Genomic DNA, 27,483 nt, shown 5'->3' with positions numbered 1-27,483 from the left:
TCTGGATCACTGGAAATATGAGTCTGCAGCAAGTGGCTTGGTGCCACAACCCACAGTTTGTGGTCATTTGGCCGATCATGGCTATGCTGACTCCAAGGCATGTATTCCTATGTCCCATTCCACTTCTTCTCATTTCCCTCTACCTGGGTAATAAGAAGAGAAAAGACTAAATATGAAGGTAAACTCGCTAACAATAGAAAAGAGGATACCAAATAAGACCATAAGACCCTAGGATATAGGAGCAGAATTAGGCCACTTGGCCCATCGAGTCTGCTCCACTATTTCATCATGGCTGATCCAACATTCCTCTCAGCCCCAGTCTCCCATCTTCCTCTTGCATTCCTTCATGCCCTGACCAATCAAAAAGATATCAACCTCCGCCTTAAATATACATAAAGAATTGGCCTCCACAGCTGCTTGTGGCAATGAATTCCACAGATTCACTACTCACTGGCTAAAGAAATTCCTCCTCATCTCCGTTCTAAAAGGACATCCCACTATTTTGAGGCTGTGTCCTCTGGTCTTAGACACTCCCACCATAGGAAGCATCCTCTCCACATCCACTCTATCAAGGCCTTTCACCATTTGATAGGTTTCAATGAGGTCACCCATCATTCTTCTGAATCCCAGTGAATACAGGCCCAGAGTCATCAAACACTTTTCATATGACAAGCCATTTAATCCTGGAATCATTTTTGTGAATGACCTTTGAACCTCCTAGTGATTCTTGAAAGATTATTACCAATGCCTCCACAATCTCTTCAGCCACCTCATTCAGGACCCTGGGGAGTACAGCATCTGGTCCAGGTGACTTATCAACCTTCAAACCTTTCAGATTCCCAAGAACCTGCTCTCTAGTAATGGTAACTTCATACACTTCATGACCTCTGACACCTGGAACTTCCATCATACTGCTAGTGTCTTCCACAGTGAAGTCTGATGTAAAATACTTATTCAGTTCATCTGCCATTTCCTTGTCCCCCATTACTACCTCTGGGACATCATTTTCCAGCAGTCTGATATCCACTCTCACTTCTCATTTACACTTTATGTATCTGAAGAAGCTTTTGGTATTCTCTTTAATAATATTGGCCAGCTTACTTTTGTATTCCATCTTATCCTTCTTAATGACTTTTTTTTAGTTGCCTTCTGTTGGTTTTTAAAAGCTTTCCAATCTTCTAACTGCCCACTAATTTTTGCTCGTATTATATGCCCTCTCTTTGGCTTTTATGTTGGCTTTATCTTCTGTTATTAGCCACGGTGTGTTATCCATCTGTTAGAATACTTTATCCTCTTTGCGCTGCATATATCCTGTGCCTTCCAAATTGCTTATAAAAGTTTCAGCCATTGCTGCTCTGCCATCATCCCTGCCAGTGTTCTTTTCCAATCAATACTGGCCAACTCCTCTCTCATGCATCTGTAATTTCCTTTACTCCACTGTAATACTAATACATCTTAAGCTTCTCCTTCTCAAATTTCAAGGTGAATTTGATCATATTATGATCATTTCTCCAAAGGATTCTTTTACCTGAACCTCTCTAATCAATTTGGTTTCACTGCACAACACCCAATCGAGAAGAGCTGATCCTCTAGTGGGCTCAACCATGAACTGTTTCTAAAATGCCATCTCATAGGCATTCTAGAAAATTCCTCTTGAAATCCCACACCAACCTAATATTCCCAATCTACAGGCATATTGAAATCCTCCATGACTATTGTAACATGGCCCTTTAGGCATACATTTTCTATCTCCCATTGTAACTTATACACCATATCCTTGCTACTGTTCAGGGATCTGTATATAACTCCTATCAGGGTTCTTTTACCCTTGCAGTTATTTAGTTCTACCCACAACGATTCAACACCTTCTAACCCTATGTCATCTCTTTCTACTGATAGAATTTCATTTTTTATTAACAAAATCTTTAGGTTCTTCAGCATAAACATCACTAAGGATCTCACGTGGTCTACACAAACTAGCTGTGTGGTAAAAAGGGCACAACAGCGCCTCTTTCACCTCAGACAGTTGAGAAAGTTTGGTGTGGGCTCCCAAAGCCTAAGAACTTTCTACAGGGGCACAATTGAGAGCATCCTGACTGGCTGCATCACTGCCTGGTATGGGAACTGTACTTACCTCAATCACAGGACTCCGCAGAGAGTGGTGCCAACAGCCGAGTGCATCCGTAGTTGTGAACCTCCCACTATTCCGGACATTTACAGAGATGGGTGTGTAAAAAAGGGCCCAAAGGACCATTGGGGAACCGAGTCACCCCAACCACAATCTGTTCCAACTGCTACCATCTGGGAAACAGTACCGCAGCATAAAATCCAGGACCAACAGGCCCCGGGACAGTTTCTTCCACCAGGTCATCAGACTGATTAATTCATGCTGATACAATTGTATTTCTATGTTATATTGACTGTCCTGTTGTACATACTATTTATTACAAATTACTATAAATTGCACATGGCACATTTAGATGGAGACGTACCGTAACATCAAGATTTTTAGTCCTCGTGTATATGAAGGATGCAAGTAATAAAATCAATTCAATTTAATTCAAAGCCATGCCATCCCCTCTGCCTTCCTGCCTGTCCTTTCGATACAATGTGTATCTTTGGACATTAAACTTCTAGCTATAATCTTCTTTCAGCCTTGATTCAGTGATTCCTACAACATCACACTTAATAATCTGTAACTGTGCTACAGTCGACCTTATTCCATATACTGCGCACATTCAAATATAACACTTTTAGTCCTGTATTCACCTTTTTGATTTTGTCCACCTTTTACATTGCTGCTCATCCAATTGACTACAATTTTGCCCCATTATCAGCCTCTCCTTGCTAGGAGTCTCACTACACATTGCCTCTGTTTGTAAATCAACTACCTTATCTTCAGCACTATCATTCCAATTCCCATGCCCCTGCCAAATTAGTTTAAACCCAGCTGAACAACTCTAGGCAACTTGTCCACAAGGACATCGGACCCCCTTGGGTTCAGGTGTAACCCATCCCTTTTGTACAGGTCATATTTCCCCAGAAGAGAACCCCTGTCCCCTGCACCATTTCCTCAGCCACGCCTTCACTTGCCAAAGCATCCTATTCTTGCCCTCAATGGCACATGACATGGGCAGCAATCCAGAGAGGTCCTGTTCCTCAGCTTTCTACCTAGCTCCATAAAATCTCTCTTCAGGACCTCTTCACCTTGTCTACCTATGCCATCGGTGCCAAAGTGTACCAAGACTTCTGTGTGCTCACCTATGCCCTTGAGGATGCCATGGACATCCCTGATCCTGGCACCAGAGAGGCAACGTACCATCCAGGTGTCTTGATCTGCTACTTCTCCAGGGCAGAGAAGTAGCAGATGAAATATAGTGTAGAGAAGTGTATTGTCATGCACTTCAATAGAAGGAATAAAGACAGACTACTTTCTAAACAGAAAGAAAATTCAGAAATCAGAGATGCAATGGGATTTAGGAGTCCTTGTGCAGGATTCTCTGAAGGTTAACTTGCAGGTGGTATTGGTGGTAAGGAAGGCAAATGCAACATTATCCTTAATTTTCAGAGGACTAGAATATAAAAGCATGGATGTAATACTGAGACTTTATAAGGTATTGGTCAGAAGGCATTTAAAGTATCGCTGCCAATTTTGGGCCCCTTTTCTAAGAAAAGATGTGCTGACATTGGAGAGGGTCCAGAGAATGCTCACAAGAATGACCCAGGGAATAAGAAGGTTAATGTATGAGGAGCATTTGATGATCCTGAGCCTGTACTTGCTGGAGATTAGAAGAATGGGAGGGGATCTCATTGAAATCTATTGAATATTGAAAGGTCTAGGTAGAGTAGATATGGAGCAGATATTTCCTGCAGTGGGGGAGTCTAGGACTAGAGGGCACAGACTCAGAATTGAAGAATATCCATTTAGAACAGAGATGAAGAAGAATTTCTTATGCTGGTAAATCTGTGGTATTCATTGCCACAGGTAGCTGTGGAGGCCAGATCATTGGGTATATTTAAAGCAGAGGTCGATAACTTCTTGATTAATAAGGGTGTCACTGATTATGGGGAGAAGGCAGAAGAAAAAGGTTGAGAGGGAAAATAAATCTGCCATAAGTGAATGACAGAGCAGATTTGTTGGGACTGATGGCCTAATTCTGCTCCTAAATCTTATGGTTTTCTGGTCTTATCTCCTCTCACAGATAGCCCTCAACTTCTTGCAAATTCAGTGCAGATATTGCTTGAGATCAGTATTGAACATAGATTCTAAGAACTGTGAGGCAGCAGAATGAGCTGCATACTAATTAACATTTTTGACTGGAGGGATTAATATACAAATTAATTTTTGCATGACAGGATTATGAAGCAAAGCATAGAAATATGTTGAAAAAGTATTCACCTTCAGAAGGAATCTAAAGGTGGGGCTGGTCATCGGAACTCATTTCAGTTTAGCATTAATATGTTTATACTTCTTTACAATTCTGTATGATTGCTTCAATTCCATATTTGCTGCATATGACAAAACATAAATCTAAAAATTAAATGTTTGAACTCAGTAATGACGCTTATGAAAATGCCCTAATAACATGAAAGTGGGCACTCACAAAGTGACATCAAGCCTAACTATTTCAGTGGAATTTTACATTTATAGAATCATGGAGTACAACGGCAAAGAAGCATGCCCTTCAGCCCATCTACTCTGGGTCAACTGTTATTCTACATAGTCTCATTAGTCCATACCTGGACCATTGCCCTCCATAACTCTCCCATCCATGTACTTATCCAAACTTCTCTTAAATGTTGCAATCAAACTGCATTCACCACTTCTGCTGGCAGCTTGTTCCATACTTGAATCACCCTCTAAATGAAAAACTTCCCCTTCAGGTTCTCTTTCAATATTTCACCTTTAACCTATGGCTTCTACTTCTCATCTCACTAAAACTGAGTGCAAAAAGGCTGCTTGCATGAAATATATTTGTACTCCTCAGAATTTTGTCTCCCTCCCTCTATAGGATGCTCAAAGCAGCTGCACAGGTTGACTCTGTGGTTAAGAAGGCATAAGGTGTATTGGCCTTCATTAATTGTGGAATTGAATTTAGGAGCTGAGAGATAATGTTGCAGCTATATCGGACCCTGGTCAGACCCCACTTGGAGTACCGTGCTCAGTTCTGGTTGCCTCAGTACAGCAAGGATGTGGAAGCCATAGAAAGGGTGCAAAGAAGATTTACAAGGATGTTGCCTGGATTAGGGAGCATGCCTTATGAAAGCAGGTTGAGTGAACTCGGCCTTTTCTCCTTGGAGCAACGGAGTATGAGAGGTGACCTGATAGAGGTGTATAAGATGATGAGAGGTATTGATTGTGTGGATAGTCAGAGGCTTTTTCCCAGGGCTGAAATAGTTGCCACAAGAGGACGCAGGTTTGAGGTGCTGGTGAGTAAGTACAGAGGAGATGTCGGGGTAAGTTTTTTACTCAGAGAGTGGTGAGTGGTGAATGGGCTGCTGGCAACGGTGGTGGAGGTGGACACGATAGGGTCTTTTAAGAGACCTTTGGATAGGTACATGGAGCTTAGGAACATAGAGGGCTATGAATAAGCCTAGTAATTTCTAAGGTAGGGCCATGTTTGGCACAACTTTGTGGGCCGAAGGGCCTGTATTGTGCTGTAGGTTTTCTCTGTTTCTATTTAATTTCCCCTTATTCTCCTACACTCCAGGGAATAAAGTCCAAACCTACTCAGCCTTTCCCTATAAACTCAGGTCCTCAAGTCTCAGCAACATCCTTGTAAATTCTCTCTGTACTCCTTCAATCTTATTGATATTTTTCCTGTAAATAGGTGATCAGCACTGCAAACAATACTCCAAATTAGGCTTCATCAATGTCTTATACAATGTCAAAATAGCATCCCAACACAGGTACTCAATAGGAAATCCAATTTGACTAAAGCTCCCTCTATTACTCTACCCCTGCCAAATTAACCACAGCTCTTATGTCCACCAAAAATTCTGAATGTTCCTCCTCATTTATTAAATTCGGCGGGCTGCAATCAGCGCAAGACATCATTGTTTAATGACACATCGCCAAGTTTCAAAAGAGATCAGGTGCTTTTTGAGTGGGTGCAGTCAGGGCTGGGCCAATATGAAGAAGGGAGGTGTAAGGCATGCCAGGCTGAGTGGGCTGGGCTTTGGCTGAACAAGCTTGGGCAAGCACAGGCGTAGGTTCTAAATTTCTACCAAGTATTTTTTATCTGTTAGTCCACTGAAAATGAGTCCAAAGTTAGTTTTTTTGTATCAGATGCATGAACTATAGGAGATCTCCAGTCTCCCTGATAACTGCATCTTCACAAAGTGCACCAGCTCCTTAGAGACTGTGCTAAGAAACAGGAGCCACAGCTGGATGACATTTGGCTCACACAGGAAAATAAGTAGGTGGTCTTTTGGAGCTACAAGGAGGTAGTCACCCCTAAGTTTCAGGAGGTAGATACCTGGCTGACTGTTAGGAGAGAGGAAGGGAAGAGGCAGCTAGTGCAGAGCACTCCAGTGGGTGCTCCCCTCAATAATAGGTACACTGCTTTGAAATCTATTGGGGAAAGGTGCAACGACAAGGCCTCTGGCACTAAGTCTAGCTCTGTGGCTTAGTGCAGGGAGCAAGGCTTCAGATTTCTGGATCATTGGGATCTCTTCTGGGGAAGGAATAACCTGTATAAAGAGGACGCGGTACACTTGAACCTGAGGGGGAGCAGTTTCCTGCAGACAGGTACACTAGAGCTGTTGGGTTTATACTAATTAGGCAGGGGATGGGAATGGGTGTGACAGGGCTGAGAATGGAGTAGTCGGTAAACAACTTTATGCAGTGTGTAATCAAACTGTGAGGGAGGGCAGATGATAGGGCAAAACTGCAGTCAATAGAATAAGTTAAAGTGAAACATGGGTCAAAATCAGAAAGTGTGATGAATACAGGACTGAGGGTGTTATGTTTGAATGCACACAGTATGTGGAATAAGATGGATAATATTGTGGAGCAGATGGAGATTAGCAGGTATGATGCTGTGGGCATCGCTGAGTGGTGGCTGGAAGAAAATCATTGTTGGCAGCTTAACATCCAAAGATACACATTATATCAAAAGTACAGGCAGATAGGCAGAGGGGATGGTGTGCTATTTTAGTAGAAAACAAAATCAAATCCTTAGAAAGAGGTGACATAGGATCAGAAAATATAGAAACATAGAAAATAGGTTGGTTTCTGAGAGCTATTGAGACACTGCCTAAGAAAAAGAAGGACTGTATAGGCAGGTATAGGAAGGAAGGAGCAAAGGCTGTACTTGAGGAGTACAAGAAATGCAAGAGAAAAAAAGGAAATCGGGGGCTAAAACAAGGCATGAGTTTGCTCCAGCAGACAAAGTGAAGGAGAATCCTAAGGGTTTCCACAGATACACTAAGAGCAAAAGCATTGCAAGGGACAGAATTGTTCCTCTGGAAGATCAGATTGGTAATCTATTTGTAGAGCTCAAAGGAGATGGAGGAGATCTTAAATAGATATTTTGCATCTGTATTTACTCAGGAGATGGACGCAGGGTCGATAGATGTAAAGCAATGTAGCAGCGAGGCCATGGACCATATACAGATTACAGAGAAGGAAGTGCTTGCTAACTTAAGGCAGATGAGGGTGGATACATTCCCTGGGCCAGACAATGCATAGCCTCAGACCCTGTGGGAGAGTAATACAGAAATTGCAGGGGCTCTAGCAGAGATACTTTGAACATTCCAAGACATGGGTGAGGTGCTGGAGGATTGGAGCATACTTAATTTTGTTCCATTGTTTAAGTAAGTCTCAAAGAATAAACCACGAAATTATAGGCCAGTGAGCCTGACATCACTAGTGGGGAAGTATTGGAGGTATTCTAAGGGATTGGATACATAAATCTTTGGATAGACAGGTACTGATTAGGAATAGTTAACATGGCTTTGAGTGTGGAAAGTTGTGTCTAACCAAACTTATGGAGACTTTTGAAGAAGTTACCAGGAAAGCAGATGAAGACAAGACAATGGATGTTGCGTACATGGATTTTAGCAAGACCTTTGACAAGGTCCTGCATGGAAGGTTACTCAAGGTTCAGTCACTTGGCAATCAAGATGAGGTATAGATAGTATTAAACACTGGTATCACAGAAGAAACCAGAGAGTAGTTGTAGGTGGCTGCCTCTCTGACTGGAGTCCTGTGACTAGTGGAGTACCGCAAGACATCAGTGCTGGATCCTTTGTTGTTTGTCATGTATATCAATGATCTGGATGATAATGTGCTAAACTGAATTAGCAAATTTGCAGATGAGTCCAAGACTGGGGGTGTAATGGACAGCGAGAAAGACTATCAAAGTTTGCAGTGGGATCTGGACCAGCTGGAAAAATGGGCTGGAATTTAATGCAGCCAATTGTGATGTGTTACTCTTTGGTAGGACCAATGAGGTTAAGTCTTACAGAATGAACGGTAGGGCACAGAGGAGTACAGTAGAACAAAGGAATCTGGAAATACAGGTCCATAATTCATTGAAAGTGGCACCACAGGTAGATAGGGTCGTAAAGAAAGCCTTTGACTTCAGAAATCAAATATTGAGTACAGGAGACGGGATGCCAAGTTGAAGTTGTATAATATGGTGAGATCTAATTTGGAGTATTGTGTGCAGTTTTGATCACCTACCTACAGGAATGATGTCAGTGAGGTTAAAAGAACACAAGGGGAAACTTCTTCACTCAGAGAATTGTTAGCTGCCAGCACAAGTCATGCATGAGAGTTCGATTTCGATGTTTAAGAGAAGTTTGGTATGTGGATGGTAGGGGTAAGGGTATGAAGGGCCATGATCTCACTGCAGGTCAATGGGAGTAGCCAGTTCAAATGGTTCAACATGGACTAGATGGGCTGAAGGGATGCTATCTGGGCTGTACTTTTCTATGTCGCTGTGACTCTAGTGTAATCGCTTCATTTTCACTCCCGGCTGTTTGTGGCATCTCCAAGCTTGAATGCTTGAAACCACAGTGAGAAAAACAATTCCAAATTGTGTTTTTTTTTAATTACTCGTCAACTATCAGTTACAAAAATCAGTCCTTTTTGAACATAAACACACAGTGACACTTTTTAAAAATTCTTCACTCAAAGCGTGTTTAACGGCCGCATGACATGCATTTGATTGACATTAGTTAGGAAATGTTCAGCAACAGATTCTTACCCTAATTAAGCGGTATAGTGTCTCTAATAAACGAAGGGAATGCTGGCTATTTTCTTGATTCCTTTGTGTTCTTTAAGGTTGAAAACGTACAGAGAAAATTTACTAGGATACTGCCAGGACTGGAGGACCAGAGTTGTAGGGAAAGGTTCAATAAGTTAAGTCTTTATTCTCTAGTACATAGAAGATTAAGGGGAGATTTGATAGAGATATACAAAATTATGATGGTTATAGATTGGATAAATGCAAGCACGCTTTTCTCACTGAGGTTGGCTGAAACTTCAACTGGAGGTCATGGGTTAAGGGTGAAAAGTGAAATGTTTAAGTGGAGCATGAGGGGAATCTTCTTCACTCAGATGGTTGTGAGGGTGTGGAACAAGCTGCCAGCGCAAGTGGTGGAAATGGGGTCGATTTCAACAATGAAGAGATAGGTACATATGAGAGGGGTATGGAGGGCTATGGTCTCAGTGCAGTTTGATGGGACTAGACAGATTAATGGTTCGGATCAGACTACATGAACCAAAGAGATCACTTCTGCGTTTCTGTGCTGTAGTCTTCTATGACTCTATAATTCTATGAAACACAACACCCAAGAGAATCATTTACCCCACTTCCATTCTGTAAAACTATGTGAGAATTTTGTGAAATCATCTTCCATTCTTCTAAACTTTAGACAGTAGAAGTCCAGTTTGCTTATCTCTCAGAGTGAAATCACCTGTTATACAGGTAATCAACATGATAAATCTTTGCAGCAACCCTCTGTTGCAAATATGTCCTACCACAGGCAAGGAGACCACACCCCTACACAGTTTTCCAGTTATCAAGGCTGCACATTACAAGTACTCAAACCCTCTTGCAGTTTGGGTGCTGCAAAGATAGGTCAGCTGCATTTGTGGCTGAGGGACTGATGCAGGGGAAGCGATTCAGAGATTCTTGGACCATTGGAAGTGGTGGATGGTACAAGTGAGAGGGATTGCACTTGAACGAGAGAGGAACTAATATCCTTACAGAGAAGCCTGCCTGGTGCTACACTGGAGGATTTAAACTGGATTTGCACAGGGGTGGGACTCTGAGCAGAAGCAATTTAAAGGTTAAAGTAGTAACCTGCAAGAGCAACTGGAGGGCATAGTAAAGGGAGGAAAGAAATACTGGGGTAAACTGCATTATTTCAATGCTCAGTGGTTAACAGGTAATGCAGAGTGCAAATTGGATGTGGGGACAGGGGTGTTTTCATTATAATAGAAATATGGCTGAGTGAAGGGTAGGACTGACCACTCAGTGCTCCAGGATACAGATGCCACAGGCATTGTAGAGCTACAAGCAAGCGAGGAGGGGGTGTGGCCTTTTTAATAAAAAGAGGATGTAACAGCAACACTTAGAAATGATATTCTAAAGATTGCTCAGTGAGGTCAAATGGGTAGGATATAGAAACAGGAAGGGGAGTGTCACTCTCATGGGCCTGTATTATAAATCCCTGAATTATCATCAGGAAGTGAGAAACATATGTGTAGAGACATTCCTCATAATTCTAAGAATAACAGGGTTACATAATTAGGATATTTTAATTCCCTCTGCATTGACTGGGTTACCAAGGGTGTTAAGGGACTGGGTAATGTGGAACACGTGAAATGTCTCGGAAGGTCTCCTGTGTTAATATATAGAAGAACTGACTTAGGAAGGTGCAATACTGGACCTTCTCTTGGGGAAAGAGGCAGGGGAAGTAACAGAGGAGGCAGAGTGAGATAATAGCAATATGTTCCTATTAGAATGAAAATTAAACTTGGCAAGTCTAGGGAAAACTGGCCAACAAGGGATACTGGGGCTCTACTTAAAAAAAAGAAAAAATATACTGCCTTTAGGAGGTTGAAGATAAGTGAATTACTTGATGATATTAAAAAGATAAAATTCTTTCAACTCTTATGAGAGAGAATAAACAGATAAGCAAAGAGGAAATGAGGTGGATCTGGCAGATAAGGTTAAGGTAAAGCCCAAGGAATTCTATAGATATAGAGTCATAAAATCATAGAGCATGACAGCACAAAAACAGGCCTTTTGGCCCATCTGGTCCACGCTGAACTATTTATCTGCCTAGTTCCAATGAACTGCAACCAGACCATAGCCCTCCCATCTAGGTAGCCATCGAAATTTCTTTAAATTTCTGTTGAAATCGAAAGCAAATCCAGCACTTCCACTCGCAGCTTGTTCCACGCTATCACCACCCTCTGGGTGATGAAATTCCCCTTCATGTTTCCCTTAACATTTCACCTTTCACCCTTATTCCACTATCCTAATTCTATTAACTCCCTACCTCAGTGAAAAAGGCCAGCTTTTAATTATACTATTTATACCACACATGGTTTTGTATAGCTCTATCAAATCTCCCCTCATTCTTCTACACTCTTAGGAGTAAAGTCCTAACCTATTCAACCTCTCTCTGTAACCCAGTCTTGGAAACATCCTTGTAAAATTTATTTTCAGTCCATCAATCTTATTGACATCTTTCCTGTAGGTAGATGACCAAAACTGCATACTGCACACACTGCTCCAAATTAAGCCTCACCAACATCATAAACAACTTCAACATAACAACCCAATTCTTGTACTCAATATATTGATATATGAAAACCAATGTGTCAAATGCTTACTTTACAACCCTATCAAACTGTGACACCATTTTCAAGGAATTATGGATCTGTGTTCCAGATCCCTCTCTTCTACAATGCACCTCAGTGCGTTACCATTCACTGTGTTTGTCCTACCCTGCTTTATCCTCTCAAAGTGCTAAGTCTCACACTTGTCTGCATTAAATTCCTTCCGACATTTTTCAACCCATTTTTCAGCTGGTCCAGATCCTGCTGCAAGCTTTGATAGTTTTGGTCGCTATCCACTACCTGCTAATCTTGATGTTATTTTCAAATTTACTGGTCCATTTTACCAAATTATCATCCAGGTCATTGACATAGGTGACAAACAGCAACAGAACCAATACCGATCCCTGTGGCACACCGCTAATCACAGGTCTCCAGTCAGAGAGACAGCCATGTGCTACCACTCTCTGGCTTCTGCCATGAAGCCAATATCTAAGCCAATGAGGCAGTTGTTCTATTTTTATTAAAGTTGATAGAACAAAGAAAAGAGGAACAGAACAGTGATAGAGAATGCTAAGAGTAAAGATGGAGCTGCTTTCTGTTTAGTTATTTAATACCCAGAGATAAAGAAACATTCCATTCAAATAGATAAAGGTATTGTGTACAGGAGTTGGGATGTTATGTTGAAGTTGTATAACTCGTTGGTGAAGCCAAATTTTGAGCATTGTGTGCAGTTTTGGTCACCTACCTACAGGAAAGATGTAAATAAGATTGAAAGGATACAGAGAAAAGTTACAAGGATGCTGCTGGGACTGGAGGACCTGAGTTATAAAGAAAACTTAACAGGGTTATAACGTTATTCTCCAGAGCATAGAAGAGTGAGGGGAGATTTGATACAGGTATGAAAAATTATGAGGGGTATAGATAGGGTAAATACAAGCAGGCTTTTTCCACTGAGGTTGGGTGAAGCTACAACTAGTGGTCATGGGTTAAGGGTGAAAGCTGAAATGTTTCAGGGGATCAGAAAGGGAAACTTCTTCACTCAGAGGATGGTGAGAGTGTGGAATGAGCTGCCATCACAGTAGTGGATGCGATTTCAATTTCGAATTTTATGAGAAGTTTGGATAGGTACATGGATGTGAGGGGTATGGAGGTCTCTGGTCTGGGTGCAGATCAATGGGACCAGGCGCTTTAAATTGTTCAGCACAGACAAGATGGGCTGAAGGGCTTGTTTCTGTGCTGTAGTTTTCTATTACTCTAGATCTATATATAAGAGACAATCAATAAGAAAAATACATATTCAAATCCTGCAGTACCAAATTAACCAAGAGAAAACAATTATTCACTTAATGCAGAGCAAAGAAACTTTCAGACCTTTCCAGAATTATACTTTGCAGATTGTGCGGGGGCCTATCAGTGGCGGCAATTGAGCCCGACGGAGGAGTGCTTCTCACAGGTCAGAGGCGGTTATGTAAAATGAGAGCTTCCAGGTGTTAGTCCATTGGCGGCAGCTGAGTTTGACGAACTGAATAAGGGTACAGAGGGGATAAGCAGAGCAGCCATTGTCGGGAGTGGGCCAGTGGAGAGAGTAGAAGCCACAGGCTTTGACTCATTCAGGCTTCAGCGAAAGCGGGCTTCAGTGAGGTAAGTGGGTAGGTGGACTTCATCTTTTATTTTATTTTAGATTCCCATCAGTTGCAGTGATTCTTTGTTCAAATTCAGTAAATGTCTGAATATGTTGTGAACATTTTTGTGCTTTGAAGAAAGAGAAGCAGAATAAACGGTGTAAAGACAGTAAGGTAGAAGGGCTGAAATGTGTGTACCTCAATGCAAGAAGCATCAGGAACAAAGGTGATGAACTGAGAGCTTGGGTACATACATGGAATTATGATGTAGTGGCCATTACAGAGACTTGGCTGGCACCAGGGCAGGAATGGGTTCTCAATATTCCTGGATTTCAGTGCTTTAAAAGGGATGGGGGGGGAGGGGAGGAGGGGTGGCATTAATGATCAGGGATACTACTACAGCTACGGAAAGGGTGGGTAACGTAGCAGGATCGCCTTTTGAGTCAATATGGGTGGAAGTCAGGAACAGGAAGGGAGCAGCTACTCTATTGGGAGTATTTTATAGGCCCCCGGTAGCAGCAGAGATACCGGGGAGCAGATTGAGAGGCAGATTTTGGAAAGGTGCAAAAATAACAGGGTTGTTATCATGGGTGACTTTAACTTCCCTAATATTGATTGGCACCTGATTAGTTCCAAGGGTTTAGATGGGGCAGAGTTTGTTAAGTGTGTCCAGGACGGATTCCTGTCACAGTATGTGGACAGGCCGACTAGGGGGAATGCCATACTAGATCTAGTATTAGGTAACAAAACAGGTCAGGTCACAGATCTCTCAGTGGGTGAGCATCTGGGGGACAGTGACCACCACTCCCTGGCCTTTAGCATTATCATGGAAAAGGATAGAATCAGAGAGGACAGGAAAATTTTTAATTGGGGAAAGGCAAATTATGAGGCTATAAGGCTAGAACTTGCGGGTGTAAATTGGGATGATGTTTTTGCAGGAAAATGTACTATGGACATGTGGTCGATGTTTAGGAATCTCTTGCAGGATGTTAGGGATAAATTTGTCCTGGTGAGGAAGATAAAGAATGGTAGGGTGAAGGAACCATGGGTGACAAGTGAGGTGGAAAATCTAGTCAGGTGGAAGAAGGCAGCATACATGAGGTTTAGGAAGCAAGGATCAGATGGGTCTATTGAGGAATATAGGGAAGCAAGAAAGGAGCTTAAGAAGGGGCTGAGAAGAGCAAGAAGGGGGCATGAGAAGGCCTTGGTGAGTAGAGTAAAGGAAAACCCCAAGGCGTTCTTCAATTATGTGAAGAACAAAAGGATGACAGGAATGAAGGTAGGACCGATTAGAGATAAAGGTGGGAAGATGTGCCTGGAGGCTGTGGAAGTGAGTGAGGTCCTCAATGAATACTTTTCTTTGGTATTCACCAATGAGAGGGAACTTGATGATGGTGAGGACAATATGAGTGAGATTGATGTTCTGGAGCATGTAGATATTAAGGGAGAGGAGGTGTTGGAGTTGTTAAAATACATTAGTCCAGGGGCCTGACGGAATATTTGCCAGGCTGCTCCATGAGGTGAGGGAAGAGATTGCTGAGCCTCTGGCTAGAATCCTTATGTCCTTTTTGTCCACAGGAATGGTAGCGGAGGATTGGAGGGAGGCGAATGTTGTCACCTTGTTCAAAAAAGGTAGTAAAGATAGTCTGGATAATTATAGACCAGTGAGCCTTACATCTGTGGTGGGAAAGCTGCTGGAAAAGATTCTTAGAGATAGGATCTCTGGGCATTTAGAGAATCAAGGTCTGATCAGGGACAGTCTTTGTGAAGGGCAGATCGTGTCTAACGAGCCTGATAGAGTTCTTTGAGGAGGTGACCAGGCATATAGATGAGGGTAGTGCAGTAGATGTGATCTACATGGATTTTAGTAAGGCATTTGACAGGGTTCCACATGGTAGGCTTATTCAGAAAGTCAGAAGGCATGGAATCCAGGGAAGTTTGACCAGGTGGATTCAGAATTGGCTTGCCTGCAGAAGGCAGAGGGTCATGGTGGAGGGAGTACATTAAGATTGGAGGGATGTGACTAGTGGTGTCCCACAAGGATCTGTTCTGGAACCTCTACTTTTCATGATTTTTATTAACGACCTGGATGTGGGAGTAGAAGGGTGGGTTGGCAAGTTTGCAGACGATACAAAGGTTGGTGGTGTTGTAGATAGTGTAGAGGATTGTCGAAGATTGCAGGGAGATATTGATAGGATGCAGAAGTGGGCTGAGAAGTGGCAGATGGAGTTCAACCCGGAGAAGTGTGAGGTGGTACACTTTGGAAGGACAAACTCCAAGGCAGAGTGCAAAGGAAATGGCAGGATACTTGGTAGTGTAGAGGAGCAACCGGATCTGGGGGTACATGTCCACAGATCACTGAAAGTTGCCTCACAGGTAGATAGGGTAGTTAAGAAAGCTTATGTTAGCTTTCATAAGTCGTGGGATAGAGTTTAAGAGTCGCGATGTAATGATGCAGCTCTATAAAACTCTGGTTAGGCCACACTTGGAGTACTGTGTCCAGTTCTGGTCGCCTCACTATAGGAAGGATGTGGAAGCATTGGAAAGGGTACAGAGAAGATTTACCAGGATGCTGCCTGATTTAGAGAGTATACATTATGATCAGAGATTAAGGGAGCTAGGGCTTTACTCTTTGGAGAGAGGGTGGATGAGAGGAGACATGATAGAGGTGTACAAGATAATAAGAGGAATAGATAGAGTGGATAGCCAGCGCCTCTTCCTCAGGGCACCACTGCTCAATACAAGAGGACATGGCTTTAAGGTAAGGGGTGGGAAGTTCAAGGGGGATATTAGAGGAAGGTTTTTTACTCAGAGAGTGGTTGGTGCATGGAATGCACTGCCTGAGTCAGTGGTGGAGGCAGATACACTAGTGAAGTTGAGGAGACTACTAGACAGGTATATGGAGGAATTTAAGGTGGGGCTTATATGGGAGGCAGGGTTTGAGGGTCGGCACAACATTGTGGGCCGAAGGGACTGTAATGTGCTGTACTATTCTATGTTCTATGTTCTAAATTGTTAAGTAAATCACACATACAGATCAGCCTTAATTTTATTGAATGCCAGAACAGAATCAAAAAGCTAATTGGTTCATTCCTGTTCCTATGTGGAGCATCACTGTTGAAATGCAAGTCCTCAGTGCATTCCCCATGAGTTGAGAAACGTTGGAAAGTTTTGACAGTGATGTTAGTGTAATGCTATTACAAAGCAGGTGGCCCATGTTGAATTCTGCTATTGCCTGTGAGGAGTTTGGACGTTCTCCCAGTGACCGCGTGGGTCTGCTCTGCATGCTCTGGTTTCCTCTCACATTCCAATGACATGCAGATCTGGAGGTTAATCGGTCACATGATGTAACTGGGCAGCTGTGAGCTCATTAGGCCAGAAGGGCCTTTTACTTTATACTTTACTTTATTGTCACCAAACAATTGAAACGAGAGCATACAATTATCACAGCGATATTTGATTCTGCGCTTTGCGCTCCCTGGAGTACAAATCGATAGTAAATAGTAAAAATGTAAATTATAAATCATAAATAGAAGATAGAAAAGGGAAAGTAAGGTAGTGCAAAAAACTGAGAGGCAGGTCCGGATATTTGGAGGGTACGGCCCAGATCCAGGTCAGGATCCGTTCAGCAATCTTATCACAGATGGAAAGAAGCTGTTCCCAAATCTGGCCGTATGAGTCTTCAATCTCCTGAGCCTTCTCCCGGAGGAAAGAGGGACGAAAAGTGTGTTGGCTGGATGGGTTGTGTCCTTAATTATCCTGGCAGCACTGCTCCGACAGTGTGTGGTGTAAAGTGAGTCCAAGGACGGAAGGTTGGTTTGTGTGATGTGCTGGGCTGTGTTCACGATCTTCTGCAGCTTCTTCCAGTCTTGGACAGGACAACTTCCATACCAGGTTGTGAAATACCCTAGAAGAATGCTTCCTACGATGCATCTATAAAAATTAGTGAGGGTTTTAGGGGACAGGCAAAATTTCTTTAGCTTTCTCAGGAAGTAAAGGCGCTGGTGGGCCTTCTTGGCAGTGGACTCTGCTCGGTTGGACCAAGTCAGATCATTTGTGATATTGACCCTGAGGAACTTAAAGCTTTTGACCTGTTCCACTTGCGTACCACCGATGTAAATGGGGTTGTGCAGTCCGCTACTCCTTCTGAAGTCAACAACCAATTCCAAAAACCTATACCATGCTATATCCTCAAATAAATAAAGTGTTGTTTTGAGACTATGTGTTGTAGTTGGTTGTGTAAAACTCTTATCAAGCCAATTATTATCAAATGGATTTTATGAAGAAAGTGGAAAATTATGGCTGTATTAGCCATAAAATTCAACAGTTTATCTATATTTTAAAAATTTGTCTTTAAATTGGAATATTTTAAATGTCACTGTTCTTCAAGAAGCAAAGAAGGGAGAAACTGAAGACCATTTGGTTTATCATCATTAATTACCTTGGGTTTGTGAGTTTATCCAAATCAGTCATTATAGTTGAGCTATATTTAACAAATCTAGCACTGGTTTTATACAAAGTGAACATACTGGCTTAAGATTGTTTTTGGTGTTTATTCATTTGTTGCAGAAACCAAAATTACACATTGCACAAACTCTCCTCAAATTCCCATCTTCATGACTGCATCAATGTGCTAGGCCCAGGAACCTGAAGATGATCACTGACCCCTCAATGAGGTCTGGTGTGTGATCCCCAGCATCTCCTCCTTGAAGTCCATAATCAACCTTTTGGTCTTGACATTGAGTGCATTATTGTGACACCTTTTAGTCAGTCAATCTTGTTTCTGTACACCTCCTCACTGGCATCTGAGATTCTGTCAACAACTGTGGTGTCATTGGTGAATACATAATGGCATTTGAGTGTGCTTGGGCATACAGTCTTGGGGGTAGAAAGGATAGAGCAGTGGACTAAGCATGCATTCTTGGCATGCACAAGGATTGATTATCAGTGAGGAGGTGATGTTATTTCTGATCTGCACTGACAGTGGTCTCACAATAAGGATTCAGTTGCAGAGGGGGGCACAGAGACCCAGGTTTTAAAGCTTGTTGATTAGTAATGAGGAGATGACGGTGTCGAACACTGAGCTGTAAATGATAAACAGCACTCTGACACATATTGCTGTTATCCAACTGCTCCAAAGCCAAGTGGAGAGCCAGTGAGGTTGTCTCCACTGTGGGCTCAGTGTGATGGTCGGTAAGAAGGCAAAATCATGATGGCGCTAAATTGTAACTACACGTTCACCTGAGAAAATAGCTTAATTTCTACCTTTGATGCCTCTCTTTATCCTTTTCAGGGTGGATGGGGCTCTGTTGAAGACTCTGACCTGGAGTTACGCTCAGACTTTGGTTCTTTTCGCCGGTGGGACCCGCACCCGGGGGCTCATGTCTCGCTGCTTTTCAATATCCCAAGGACGCAGCCTGGAAGATGAGCATACTTTTGGGGTTCCAAGGTTTCACAGCCTTGTGGATGGACTGATTCTAAACTGGTGTCACTGAAAAGTCACAGGAGAGAACAGAACATCAGGATCAGCTGCCAGAGACTGTGTCCTCCGCATGGTCTCTCTCTCTCTCTCCCTCTCCCCTCTCTCCCTCTCTGTCTCACCCTCTCTCCCTCTTCCTCTCACCCTCTCTCCTGTTGCCGATTCCCAAGTCACAGTACCCGAGGATAAAAAAATGGCGTGACAGACTTTTAACACCGTAAGTCAACAGGTTGTTTTGTTATGTCACCCCACTCACTGTGAAAGGGAACACCGCTTTTTCCCTTTATTAGGGAGAGTGAGAGAGTCTGAGGTATGTCAAATTGTGAGGTGAATGATTAGTTTCTGTGGTACTGCAGCTCATGGTCTTTATTTGGGACTTTGCTATTGCATGCTTGATGGGTGGAGGGTTGATGCTATTCCGAGGGAGGGGCATTGCTTCGCTGTTGTTTGTGCATGAGAGGGGGAGCTTTGAGGTTCCAATGTTTTTACTGTCATTCATTGTTTGGGGCACTCTTCCGTTTTCATGAATGTCTGTGAAGAAACAGATTTTCAGAATGTATATTGCAAACATTTCTCTGAAACTAAATGGAACTGTTAAATTAAATTGCAGTGGCTCCAGGTCCTTTCTCAGGCAGGAGTTAATTCCAGTTGTGACTAACATCTCTAAGCACTTAATCAGAGTCAATGGGAGTGATACCTGATGATTGTTATTGAGGTAGCTCGTCCTGCTGCTTTTGGACACCGGCATGATTAATGCCCTTTTGAAACAGATAGGGACCTCTGGACTGCAACAGTGAAAGGTTTAAGGTGACCTTGAACACTCCAGACAGCTAGTTGGTACAAGTTTTCATTACTCTACCAGGTACACTTCAGGATTCATCCTCTTGAAGGATGTTCTGGCGTCAACTTTGAGACAGAAATCAGAGCTGGCAGATGTGTGGGGGTTCGCTCAGCTGTAGTTTATTCTCCTTTTCAAAGCATGCATCAATGTTGTTGAGTTCATCAGAGAGTGAAGCACCACAAACATGTATGCAGTTAGGTTTCAGCTTATAGGAAGTAATAGAGTGCAAACCCTACCACAACTGTTGTACATTCGACTGTGTCTCAATCTTCCTATTAAATTGCTGTTTTCACTCTCATTATAACCTTCCGAAGGTTGTACAACTTCTTGTAGGGTTTGAGTTTGCTGGAATTAAATGCCACAGATCTCAGTCTCAGCAGACTGTGAATCTGCTGGTTCACCCAGGACTTCTGGTTTGGATATGTTTGGTATGTTCTTGAAGACAAACACTCATCTAAGTGGGTTTATGTGACTCTAACCTACATTCCTGGCAGTGGAAACAGTCACTCTGTCGTGCAGTATGTGCTAACATGACTCTATTATAATGAACACCTACCTACAATTATTGGTTTAAAGTTGGACCTTGGAAATTCTTATTTACAGTCTCCAAAAAAATCATATAGGTGATTATCAATCACAAAACAGCACACCTGATGTTTCCCCCATCCTTGTGGAGGATTTCCCCCAGGCCAGCTTGAAGGACAACTACCACCAGCATATCACCTGTGGAACCAGAGGAGCCAACACACCTGACCACTGTAACACCACCATCAAGACCACTTACCGTACCGCCCCACACCCACACTGTGGAATGTCAGATTACCTGGCTGTAGTCTGATCCAGGCACACAAAGACTAAGCATCAGCACCAGTAGTGAGGACCGAGAAGGTATGATCAAGGGAAGCGGAGGAGTGCTGGCAGGACTGCTTTGAGTCAGTGGACTGGACAACATTCAGGCACTCATCTTCAAATCGGAATGAATATACCACAGTCGTCACTGATTTCATCAGGACCTGTGTGGATGAGTCTGTGCCTTTGAGAACACGCCAGATGTATCCAAACTAGAAGCCATGGATGAACTAGGAGATCTGTTGACTGCTGAGGGCTAGATCTGTGGCAGTGACGAGCAAAGATCCAGTGCAGTACAAGAAGTCCAGGTACGATGTATGGAAGCATCAAGTGATCTTGTGATCTCTATCTCGGAGAATATCAGAACATCCTTTGAGCAGGTGAAGTCGCGCAAGGTGACATAAAGAAGTCATGTTGGTGTTGGTGCTCCAATGATGGAAAATGGTCAGTAATGACCTTGGATGCATTTCAACCAGGTGAGCGATCAGTGATAATGGAAGGTTCCCCCATTCAGCGGGCGTAGGTGGTGAAGTCAGGCAACAAATGGAAGGAGGAGTTGAGTCAATTAATGAAGAAGGATTGTCAGGAAATGATTGGGAAGGAGTGCATTAGGTGGTTGAGGGAGTGGGTGAAGGGTAAATGTAAGTGGCAACAATACAGATGATGGTGATGTCAGATGGCACTATCCTGCAAAACAACGAATTTCACAGCCCATGCCAGTAATATTAAACCTTATTCTCATTCTGATTCCAACCTTTGTTAATTTGGGGAGGTGCCAAGAACATCAGCATCAACCATATGCTGGAAAAATCGGGGATTTTTCACTGTTCAGTGGTTTTGATCAGTAGCAATGAAAATTCAAAGATCCCACTCCCTCCTGGAGAAAAATGACCATCCCACTCTCTGACAGTAGGCCAAGTAAAGTGGATCCCTCCAACCAACACTAAGGGAAGTTAGAACTGTATCAGTATCTTTGTGGATTTCATCTGTGCAGCCAAGATTTGCCTATGCTTTATTAAGTAAACATGGCTCTTGATCCAATGTTGCTACACATGTCCCATGGCTTCCCAGAGCAAGAAGTATGCAATGAGGTATGAATAAGAGTTTCATCTTATTGTCTTTTCCAATCAGAAATTTGTCCTCCAAGTCCAAACAGACTGGATTCCATTCCTCTGTAAGATAATGTTCGTACTCCATTTCATTTAGGACTTTTTGACCAAATTTATAATTTCATCTCCTGAACAGAGGGACCATTCTATTTTGCATTCATTTACTAGTTTCTCTAGTCCAGGGGTCCCCAACCTTTCTCGCACCGCGGACCAGTTTAATATTGACAATATTCTTGCGGACCGGCCGAAGTGGGGGAGTGTGTTCAAGTTCAACAGTGGGCATGAGAGGGAATGAGGAAAGGTGCAGCTGACTCATATTGTTTCACATCGCCAAGTCATATCATTTCCTCGTGGCCTGGTAGCACATGCTTTGCAGCCCGCTACCGGTCCACGGCCCGGTGGTTGGGGACCACTGCATCCATACCGTGTACTGTCTAAGGTTTTTATAATCACTCCTTATTTTACACTCATAACAATGTAATAATCAATAAATTAAACTCTCTGCTACGTCTTAATCACAACTGAATATTATATGAATAATATAATTACAATGCCCTCTACAATATAAAATATCTTAGCTGAGAAAAAGTTACTGTGGAATTCTGTTTAAGAGTTGAGACTGAAGCATCACTGTACCCTTTGAAAAGCGAGTGAGTGATTGAATGTGACTGATGGAATCAATAAATTAAAAGATCTCTGAGGATCTAACTTGGTCCCAACATATCAATACAGTTATAAAGAAGGCAAGACAGTGACTATACTTCATTAGAAACCTAAAACTTCTGTACAATTACTGCATTTAAGAGGGATTCAGACAGGCAGTTAAATAGATGGGGCATGGAAGGAAACAGCAAATGGGATTGGTATTGAGAAGCAGAAGGGTTGGCACAGACGTGATGGGACAACGGGCCTGTCTCTGTGAGGTTCCATTCTATGACAAAGTCTAGTTGAGGTGAACAAAATCATGCCTGCATTCACACTTACAATGGAAAGAGAAACAGAACAAACAAATAAACAAGAAAAAAAGAGGTTGACATTGTATTCAAGGGTCCAATTCAAGACCAAGCCTGGGGCATCCTGTGTCTGAATGCTAGGAAGCACAACCTTTTCCATTTAGCACTACAGATTGTTTGACATCAGAGCACAAATCTCTGCTGGATTACTGGGCAAAGAACTAAGCAGATACAAATGCAAAGAGAAGCATTTAACGATACAATTAGGAGAATATCAACAGGTCAGGAATTATACGCCCCAGTTCAGCTTTGCCCACTCTTGTTCTTGATTAAAAGAGTTTAACATGAATCATTATGCTGTCACTGGATATGTCATTCTTGAATGTAGGCAAAACGGGTTGGGTAACATTTGGTACGGCTACTTAACAGAGAAAGTCAGCTTGCAGAAACTTTGCAACCAATCACAACGTGCTGATAGTGTACACCTGGACAAAAACTTGTCAGGAGTCAGTGAAACAGACAGAGCAACAGGAAGGAGGAACACTTCATTGACAGAACCATGGCAGCATGTGAGTTGAGCTTTCTGTTTCAGGGGGTCGGGGCTGTAGAGGTTGCGGTGTGAGCAGAAACAGAAGATTTGTTTAAAAAAACATTGAGTAAAATTAACAACTTTATGGGTGCAATGGCAAGACTGCTATGATCAGGTATTATTTTTAAAGAATAAATTTGCTAATGTGACTGTATTCAAGACATGCCAGAGGAATAGAAAATATTTGAACTTTTGACTTGATGTACAAGAAGGTGTGCCTATGGAAAATACAGGAACTTTATTTCAAACCCACTGGCTAACATATAAAGAGCATATTCAACTCATCTTACTAGATCGAATTTTTAAAGCCATTCACAATCCCATCCCACCTGCACTTTCCTATAACATTTTCAGGTGTATTTCCCATATGAATTCTGACTTCTATTATTATTTCTGAAAGGCACCTAAAGCAAACAGGATTTCTTAGCATTCTTCTTCATTAAAAATATTTCTCCTCACTGCTCCCTGAAACCTTTGGATAGCAAATTCATGTCCCCTCACAGTTACTAATGATTGACCTCTTGAAGGTTAGTATTCATCAAAGTAATTTTGATGTAACCCACATTGTTTTAAAATAAGTCCTTGGATATCTCTGGTACATCCCTATCTTTATGATTATCTGAGCAAAACCCTTCAATAACATAGATGAATTATCAAGTTCCGGACAAACAAGGTAATTTTCCTCTTCCCTATTTTGCATTTGTCTGTCGTACCTGCTGGACAAAGGGAGGAGAGACCATCCATGTATGTTATCAAATAATCGTGTGAGACCAAGAGTCCAGGAGCTGCAGGTTCCTATTAGGGTGAGGGGAAACATGGCAAGTTTGGGAAAGCTTGGCGAACAAGATAATTGAGGCTTTGGTCAACAGAAAGACAGAGGCATACACAGAGTTTAGAACATCATATGTGAGTGAATCCCTTGATAACTTTAAAAAGATTAAGAATATCCTTAACAGGAAAATCAGGATGACTAAAAGAGGATATTAGATGGATCTGGCAGATGAGGTTAAGAAAAGACCCAAGAGGTTCGATAGATATGTAAAAGTAAATGGGTGGCCAGGGAAAATGTAGATCCCCTTAGAGACCAGCAGGGCTGTCTCTTTCTTGAGCAGCAGGGGATGGGTGCTTTGTTTTAAATAACTAATTGTTTTAAATAAGGAGGTGTTGATGAGGCTGTATGGGGCATTAGTGAGACCTCATTTGGAATACTGTGTGCAGTTTTGGGCCCCCTATCTCAGAAAGGATGTACGGATGTTGGAGAGAGTTCAGAGAAGACTTACGAGGATAATTCCTGGAATGCAGGGGCTAACATATGAGGAGTGTTTGTCGGCTTTTGGATTGTATTCATTAGAGTATAGAAGAATGAGAGGGGATCTCATAGAAACATTTCGAATGTTGAAAGGGTTGGACAGAGTAGATGTGGAAAGGTTGTTTCCCTTGGTGGGTGAGTCCAGGACAAGAGGCTATAGTCTTAGAATTAGAGGGTACCCAGTTAAAACAGAGATGAGGAGAAATTTTTTTAGCCAGAGGGTCGTGGATTTATGGAATTCGTTGCCACACACAGCTGTGGCGGCCCGATCATTGAGGGTGTTTAAGGAGGAGATTGACAGGTACCTAAATAGTCAGGGTATCAAGGGACATGGGGAAAAAGCCGGAAATTGGAACTAGATGGGTGAATAGTTTAGCTCATGGGGGAGCTGCGGAGCAGACTTGATGGGCCGAATGGCCTACTTCTGCTCCTTTGTCTTGTCTTGTGAAACTATTTCTCCTCAGTGATTACAGCAGAGTAAATCATGACTGCTCAAGAGATAACAGAAACAATTGGAGATGATTTTCAGAACATTCATAGGACTAGGGAGGGGGCTTTTGCTGCCTTACAGTACATCAAGAATGATAAATACTGAGGGCCCAACCCTCAGTATCATTGGACTTTGTGAGAGGCAAGAGAAGAAATTGCAGAGGGCCTGCTTCATCATTAGCCTCTGGTGAATTTCCTGTAGATTGGAAGGTGTTAATGTTGTTCTTTTGTATAAGAAGAGTAGCAAGGGCAAGTCAGGGAAACACAGGCCAGTCAGCATGACACCAGTAGGAGAGGGGTTATGGAGGGAATTCTGAGCAACAGGTTTTACCAACATTTGTGTAGACAGAGCCTGTTTAGGAGGAATCGACTTGTCTCTGTACATACACTACAAAGTTGTGTTTGTCGAGTCTTTTTGAGTTCTTTGAATGGTAACTAATAAGTAGCTGAGGATAGGACAGTAGATGCTGTTTATTTGGACATTTGTCTTTTCACTAAGAACCCCATGGTAGACTGTTCTGGAAGGTACAGAAAACAATCATGTGAACAGCAAGTAAGGACAAGTTATTCAGAAAATTTGAAAATCTAGTGTCCCTGATTACTATACCTGCAAGAAGTGCTTCCAGCTGCAAATCCTTCAAACCATGTTAGGAAGCTAGAGCTGGAGCTGGATGAACTCTGGATCATTCTGGAGGCTGAGGGGTTGATTTTCAGGAGACACAGGGAGGTAGGTACACATAGAGTGCAGGACAAAGGTAACGAGGTGATCATCAGGAGAGGGAAGGGGGATAGGCAGTTAGTGCAGGGTGCCCCTGTGGCAATTTCCATCAAAGCAAGTGTACCGCTTTAGATAGCATTGAGAAAGACAGCCTAGCAGAGGAAAACCACAGTGGCCAAGTTTCTGGCACTAAGACTGACTCTGTAACTCTGAAGGAAAGTGGGGAGAAGAGGAGAACAGTAATGATAGGGGATTCATTGGTTATGGGAATATACGGGAAATTCTATGAATGAGAACGAGACTCCAGGAAGGTGTGTTGCCTCCTAGGTGCCAGGGTCAAAGACATATCAGATCAAGTCCAAAGCATTCTTAAGTGGCAGGGTGAACAGTCATGGGATGTGGTCTACATTGGTTCCAATTATATAGGCAGGGAGGGTAACAAGGTCCTGTAAAGACTGCTTAGGACGTTGGATATTTAGTTAAAGGATAGGATCTTCAGAGTTGTGATCTCAGGATTGAGATGATAATGCAGTTTAAAACGTGGCTGAGGAGGTGGTGCAGGTGGGAAGGCGTCATTTTTTTTCATTTTTGGCTGTCTTCTAGGACAGGTAGAGCCTATGCCAGCAGGACAGTTTGTACCTGAACTGGAGGAGGACTAATATCCTTGCAGGAAGTTATACGTGTTCTGCTCCGTGGATATTAAACCAGAGTTGTAGGGAAGTGGGAAGCAGAGTACCATGGCAGATAGTGAAGTGTTTGTGGGGAAAAATGTTGTTATGACTACATACAAAGACAGGAAACAAAAGATTGAGCATGGTGGGCATAATGTTCTGAGTTGCATCTATCTCAATTCAAGTGGTATTGTCGGTAAGTCACGTGAGCTTGGAGCATGGTTACACACTGGAATTATGACATTGTGGCCATGAATCGCACCTGATTGCATGAGGGGCAGGACTAGCAGCTCTATGTTCTGGGGTTCTGTTATTCTAGCCATGACAGAGTGGGAGGGATTAAAGGGAGAAGGGTGAAATGACACTGCAGTGCTCAGATAGGACAAACTGGTGTGTTCATCAACTGAGGCTATTTGGGTGGAAATGAGGAATTAGAAAAGGATGACTATGTTAATGGGTTTATATTATGGACTATCTAATTATCAGTAAGGCTTAGGAGCTCAAATTTATAGAGATACAGCAGAAAGTTGCAAGTAAAACAAGGTTGTAAAAGTAAGTGAATTTAACTTTTCATGTATTCATTCAGACTTCCACACTGCAAAAGGGCTGGATGGAATAGAGTTTGTCAAATGTGCTCAGGCAAGTTTCATTAATCAATTTATAGAAGTGCCAACTTGAGAGGGCACAATCCCGGATCTCCTATTAGGGAACAAAGGATAGAACAAGTGACAGATGTATATGAAGGGGAGCACTTTGGATGTAGTGATCATTATGCCTTTAGTTTCAAGGTAATTATGGAGGAGCAAAGTTCTAGTCCTTGGGCTAAGAATCTAAATTGGAGGGAGCCAATTTTGATGGTATCAGAAAGGATCTGACAAGACTAGGTTGGAACAGGTTGTGTTCTGGCAAAGGTGTACTTGGTAAGTGAAATTTTGGTAGTACAAAGTTTGAACATGTCCATCAGAATAAAAGGCAAAGATAATAGTTCTAAGGAAACTTAGATTTCGGGAGTTATTGAAGCCTTAGTTAAGAAAAAGAAGGTGGTACATAG

General features: G+C 42.5%; 1 protein-coding gene across 1 annotated transcript in view; it reads left to right on the top strand.

The window, feature by feature from the left end:
• Positions 1-23,184: 23,184 nt before the first annotated feature.
• The window catches only part of LOC140208167 (protein-glutamine gamma-glutamyltransferase 2-like), a 49,484-nt gene continuing 45,185 nt past the window's right edge, over positions 23,185-27,483 (top strand). Inside the window, exon 1 of the mRNA XM_072276651.1 lies at positions 23,185-23,225. Within this exon, the coding sequence (XP_072132752.1) occupies positions 23,216-23,225 (10 nt within the window). The 5' untranslated portion in view covers positions 23,185-23,215. The remainder of the gene's footprint in view (positions 23,226-27,483) is intronic.

Source organism: Mobula birostris, chromosome 2 (genome assembly GCF_030028105.1).
Source record: "Mobula birostris isolate sMobBir1 chromosome 2, sMobBir1.hap1, whole genome shotgun sequence".
Taxonomy (NCBI): domain Eukaryota; kingdom Metazoa; phylum Chordata; class Chondrichthyes; order Myliobatiformes; family Myliobatidae; genus Mobula; species Mobula birostris.
The sequence above is the reverse complement of the archived record's forward strand: the minus strand, read 5'-3'. Positions and strand labels throughout refer to the sequence as shown.